The sequence below is a fragment of the Etheostoma cragini genome, chromosome 18 (genome assembly GCF_013103735.1).
Source record: "Etheostoma cragini isolate CJK2018 chromosome 18, CSU_Ecrag_1.0, whole genome shotgun sequence".
Lineage (NCBI taxonomy): Eukaryota > Metazoa > Chordata > Actinopteri > Perciformes > Percidae > Etheostoma > Etheostoma cragini.
The window spans coordinates 1,570,152-1,576,301 of record NC_048424.1 but is presented as its reverse complement, the minus strand read 5'-3'; the positions used below and the strand labels follow the sequence as shown (position 1 = coordinate 1,576,301).

Below are 6,150 nucleotides of genomic sequence, written 5' to 3'. Positions count from 1 at the left end.
GTGTGTAATGTGTTTTAAACAACAGAGTGAAAACATTGTAATTTCCCCTTATTATTATTATTAAGTGTAACAAGTCTTGACTGAAGTGCATTGAAATGATTTTTTTCCGTTATGTTCATTGACACCACAGGTTTGTTGCTAAATGTTGTGAAAGATGCCCCGGGGCCGGGGTTCTACGTTTGGGACATCTCTACATCTCACAGACGTGCAGTGATGTGCAAAGAACATTTAAAAATGTCCCCAGGATGAGACCATCTGTGATGAAATGATGAGTGTTCACAAAAGCAAAACGGTCTGTGGACTCTTTTTTTGTTAAATCCTAGTTTTGTTGTGGTGGTGAAATGGCCGCTATGTGTTTAGATCGTTGCTTCTCCATCAGGCTTGTTAAGGTCTTTTCATTCTAACTTTGTGCAAAAAGCTCTTATCCCCATCAGTATCAGTAGGATTAGACATCGAGAACCGAATCCAACTTGCATGTTTCAGAAATTACGTTTCTAATGGACTCCTTTTGTTATTGTTGACTGGAAGATTTGATTTTGAATCCCATCGTTGGTTCCAAGTTCCCGTAGCTTTCCCCCGCACTTCCACACGCTTCTTCTGTTTCCGCCATGGAGCTCAGTAGGTGGCGCTGTAAAGTGTATTTTTTGCTGAAAAAGCCCCGTAAAACACCATGGAATGAAAATAGAAATGTTCCTCTTATGGGAAAGAAGCATGTGACTCCTCAAAGAGTCAGAATCAAAAGGAAGAATCAGAGTTGTTCAAATCCAAACCCGGAGCATCAGACAACATTTTCATGAGAGAATAATCAGTTTAACCAATATTGTCCAGTACCTTCCATGAGTATCCTGAAGACGTCTCTGAGGATGGTGACGGTGGTGCAGAGGACGAAGACGGAGAACAGGAACGTACAGATGGGATCTGCAACTTTATACTCGGGCTGTAGAAGAGAACAGAGGTTATGGAGACTCTAGTCTCGCTATGCCGGACCATCTACACGCTTTGGTGCAGAGGAGATGGGAGAAAAACACGCTCCAGTTTATTGGCATTTCTTTAAACTAATCACAATCGCTGTGGGCGGGGCTAAGCTCCACGCGGAGCCGCTGCTTTATAGTCGTGAGAGAGAAAACTCCGACAGAGACATAGTCTAGCTAGCGGTCTTTATTTACCCTGCAGAGATCTGAGGAGCAGTGAACCATAGTCCTCAGAAATCAGCCGCAGGTTAGAACGCCAACACTAAGAAAGCAAAAGGAGGCGAAAATCAGCGAAAAGACACAAATCCGGCGGAATTGACCGGAAGTAGAAAATCGTTGATAAAGACTATGGAGACTCTATAGAGTCGTCAGACGGTGTTTTCAGCAGGCATTAAAGTATCCAGGGAAAAAAAGGGACATCTCACATGAGGTATTTAACCTTTTCATAGTGAAAAAGACAATACTTGGGAATACCCCGATACTTTTAAAATTACACATTACCTGAACCCTGCATGGCATTTTAAGATGTAGGCCTCTTATACAGAGAATATTCAGTTTTAATACAAACAAAGTTCAGTGTATTCCCATGAATTTGATAGAAAAGCTCCACAAACTCTCAAACCCCTGTCTTAAACCAGGATCATTTGAGCCGAACTGCAACAGGGACAATTGGATCATAATAAAAAAATGTAATTTATAGCACCAATATCATCAAACTGACATTTCTGTGTCTGATCTATATCTGACCCGCAAGTAGATGATGATCGCTGCCACCATGACGCCGACGCTCTGCAGCAGGTCTCCCACCACGTGGATGAAGGCGGCGCGGACGCTGGTGTTGCTATGGCCACCGAGGAGCGTGTGGGAGTGGCCGTGGGCGACGGGGCTCTGGCCTCCCTCGTCGATCTGGTGGTAGCCGCCGCCGTGGGCGTGGAAGGTGGTGGAGTGATGGAGGATGTAGGCCATGCTGCAGAAAGAAACAGGTACATGGACTTTTGTTTTGTTTTCTTGTTTTTGATACCGGATAAGTGAACGAAGATGGAAGGACCCCAAAAGAAAAACTCATCTGTTTTATCTAAAATGATAAATTTCTCTGGTCATCTCACTTCAATTGTATTGCTGCCAAATGGGATGGTCAAGCATACAATATAATAGTATATATTAATCTATACTCAGCGTCTGTGTATGGCTACAGTATTGCCATGGAAAATATCGCGGTTCTATGCTTTATTGATTTTTTTGACAATTCAGGATTGCATCATAAAATACTATTTATTCTATTTTCCTTGTTACTCTTGCAAATATGATACATTTTATACATATATTTTAATAGAATAACTTCTCTTTTAAAAGAACACAATCTTTCAGGTGGAAGAAACTACCAATCCAACACGTTGTTGCAACACATTCTCTCTCCCACCGCGCTCAGTCACCCACGTAAACACGTCTGAGGGGTCGTAGGTGCAGATCTGATCATTTCTGCATTTTGCGACATGGAAGGAATATCTGTTGCATGCTGCCATGCCACCTGTTGGATGTAAGTCTAGATGTCTGACCATGCTGCTCGTTAAACCACTTGCATTTTTGTTTCTAGGCTCTGCACTCAGCTTAATTCATGCTGATTCTATAACGGATAGCCAACCTATAGCATCTCATGATATTGCTGCAGTTTAAGAGTTGATCCACATATGTAAGGTCAGACTTAGCTATACCAGTTGAAGCGTTACTGAGGATTTAATGAGCCATCTTAGTTTGTAGTCTTCAGTAGGTGAAAATACATGCACGCAACAAATACAACAAATTCCTGAGGATATGTTTTCCAGGTATATATCAGGATCTTTAATTCCAAATGTTTCCATGTGGAAGCTGAGGTGAACGTAGTTTTCAAGTGAATTGAATTGAGGAGCTTCAAATGTAACATTTGCTTTTATTATAGCAAAAATAATGGACAATTTTAACCATCACACTCACCGCTTATTTAATACTGTAAATATACTTTAGAAATGCAGTAAGTTCACTTTTTTAAGGAAATAAGAGCAGCAGCATTGCAGAGTGGCACCTTCAGATGTAATGTAATGTCATTTTATTTAAAGAGGGCCAACATTTGTACGTATTGAAGCAGAGGTGAACATAGTTTTCAAGTGAAATGTGCAGCTTCAATTGTAATATTTGCCTTCATTATAGCGACATAACGTACAATGTCACCACCCGTTGTGCGGACAACCACTCACATTATGTTGACGATGACGGCACACCCGGAGGTGACCAACATCACGTGGCCATCGATCTCGTAGTCGTTGCGTACGATCCTCTCGATGGCTAAATAGACCAGCGCCCCCGTAACGATCCAGATGGAAATGACTGAGACGAATGCTCCGAGGATCTCTGGGGAGAGAGGAGAGGAGAGGAGAGGATCTTAATCACCCAGATACAGTTCATCGCACTCTCAACACCTATCTGAGGAGCGCACGCACTACAACATGAAGTTAATTAACCGGCAACATCCCTCAGAGACAGAGCTTCAAAAACAAACTAGTGTGAGACACGCAAGACCAATAGAGGCCCAGATGTAGTGTTAACCATCACACTCCCAGCTCGGAATGCAGCTTAATTATATGAATAAAGTAACACTGTAAATATACTTCAGAAATGCAGGGAGTTCCTTTTTTTAAGGAAAGTAAGAGGAGCAACAGCATTGTAGAGTTCCAGATGAAGATATCTCGTAATGTCATTTTATTAGGGATAATGCACAATTAATCAGCAACCTTGTATAAAAAGGAGGAGAGATGCATTGCACCACCCTCCCCCCACCCCCATAGTCTTTGTGCAGGTAGATAAAACAAGACATATTAATGCAAGGTGAGAACACACACTGATTAAACAATCTTACAAACACATTCATGCCAAATTTAAAATAATGCAAATGTGCAAAGTTGCATAAATAAAATTATCATGGGCTCAATCGTTCCCAAGTCCTAAAACCAGCACACACACACACACACATACACACACACACCTTCCCATAAAGATAAAGAAAGTAATAGCTAATGCAGTTTGAGCATTGAAGGTGGCACGGACTGGACTAAAACGTCCACCACCCGTCTCTTATTCAGTGATTCTTAAACTTGTACCGCAACCAAATAATTGTACAAAACCATCCATCCATCCTTTCAAGCATCCTTTCATCTCCCTCTTTCCTCACTCCATCCTTCCACTCAGAGGTGTCTCTTATCTCTCGTCCTGACCTGATCTGTGCCAACCAAAGTTCATGGTTTTGGTGGGCTGTCTGGAGGAGATCCACAGGGAGAACAGGCTCACCATCATGCTGCCAAAATCCGTCAGGAGGTGGGCTGCGTCCGTCATGATGGCCAGGCTGTGGGCCAGGTAGCCTCCTGCAGGAAATCAGGAAATAACAAGGTCATTACTGGGAAGCTTGCAAATCATTCTGACCAATCCTGAGGCACGTTGACAATGCCCGATGTGATAAGAGTGCAGATTTGAGTCCCACGTGCTCAGATTTAAACAGTTTACAGCATAATGCGTCATAAATTTGTTAAATCCATGAAATAATAAACTTTTCTCATTACAAACAATAACAGAAGATCAAAATCTTTTCATAAACGTTGTAGCTATTTATCGTTGTTTGAGTGTTAACGTTAGCTCAAAACTCCATTCAAGTGACAGCCTTGGTTGTGTTTGATGCTAACTTGTAGCTAAGTTAGCATTCATTTAAAAAATGTTGTAGCTATCTATGGTTGTTTGATTGCTAACGTTAGCTCAAAACTGATAGCAGCGTGATATGAACGTGTTTCCTGTTGTATGGTATATTTTAGAAATGATTTGTTATATCCATATAATGAAAAGCATGAGAATCACCTCCGTTTCGGCAAATTTTGTTTACACCATAGTTGTTTTGCACAAGGTATAAAAATGTAATAAAGCTGCACTCAAGCCTTTATAAGCAGTTGTCTAGGAATCAGATCACTGCTGTACAAACAGAACATAAATTATTGAAAATTTGAAATATTAAGCGAGCACCAATTAATCTGGAAATCGAGATTTGAGCGTGTGCAGGGACAGATTCATTGTACTGTGAACTACGTTTTGTGCACTACGTCCTCGTATTGTGTGAATTAGTTACAACAGATTTTTTTTGAAGGGTCCATGATAACCAAATAGATAGTTATCAAATACATAAACAGCTGTTTTTACCCTACTTACTTCAAAAATAAGATTTAGATTATGCACCAGAAAATGTGCGCTTTCTATCATTTTTCACTTCTGTAAGAAAGAAATACAAAAGTCTGACCTTCTGCTCTCTTTCATCCCTGTGGTTAGAGCTCCTAAGCTTTTACCTATGACCTCTCCAATCATGAAGACGAGGCACACGGCCGAGGCGATGCAGAGCTTCCTCCTGGCCAGCAGCCGGTCCCCGCTCGCGTCACACGCCGAGGCCTTGGCCCCGTGGCAGTGGGCGCCGACGGGTCGCTTCAGCTCGATGGCCCCGGCCATGCCGCCGTTCTTCAGGTGGAAGTCGGGATATTGCTCTTTGGAGTCTGGGAAGGAGCTGCAGGGAATCAGAAAGGAAGGTGTGTATGAAGACAGAGATGCCCCCCCCCCCACCCCCATCCTTCCAGTTATACAGATTAAATGGAGGATTTGCAGCTAACTGCAGAGGACTTGTAACTAAAACCAGGTTCTGTTCAAATGAATCACTGTTGATGAGCCAATACAAAGGGTTCATGATTTCCACTTGAGTGAAAAGATAGGCTGAGTCTCATTTCTCCATCATAAGGGGTAAGGGGTAAGATGGAGACATGAGATTCAGCCATAGTCAACTTTGAAAGGGATGTTTATGTGAAAAGTGATGAGTGGATAAAGATGTTAGCCAGCATGTGATGTTATCCAGAGATGTGATATTTACTAATGCCACGTAGCAAAGCTGTATGGGACCTGGCATGTGACCTAAAACATATCCTATATAAAGTGCTTCTAAGGTTTTGAAAGGCAGAGTGCGTAAATCTGGCGGAGACACTCTCCGAGCTGCAGAGCTTGTAGGAGAAATACTACACTACCCACAATCCTAAGTGTAACAGCAACAAAATATGAAATCCTGCTTCTCACCTACAAATCCCTTTGAGTCCTGGCCCCGCCCCACAGCACCTCCCGGACCTCCCCC

General features: G+C 42.3%; 1 protein-coding gene across 1 annotated transcript in view; it reads right to left on the bottom strand.

The window, feature by feature from the left end:
* slc30a2 (solute carrier family 30 member 2) overlaps positions 1-6,150 on the bottom strand; it is a 16,065-nt gene that overhangs the window by 2,367 nt on the left and 7,548 nt on the right. The window contains exons 2-6 of the mRNA XM_034900740.1: positions 5,327-5,538; positions 4,217-4,363; positions 3,203-3,356; positions 1,719-1,938; positions 832-937 (exon numbers count right to left, since the gene is read on the bottom strand). Coding sequence (XP_034756631.1) covers positions 832-937; positions 1,719-1,938; positions 3,203-3,356; positions 4,217-4,363; positions 5,327-5,538 — 839 coding nt within the window. The remainder of the gene's footprint in view (positions 1-831; positions 938-1,718; positions 1,939-3,202; positions 3,357-4,216; positions 4,364-5,326; positions 5,539-6,150) is intronic.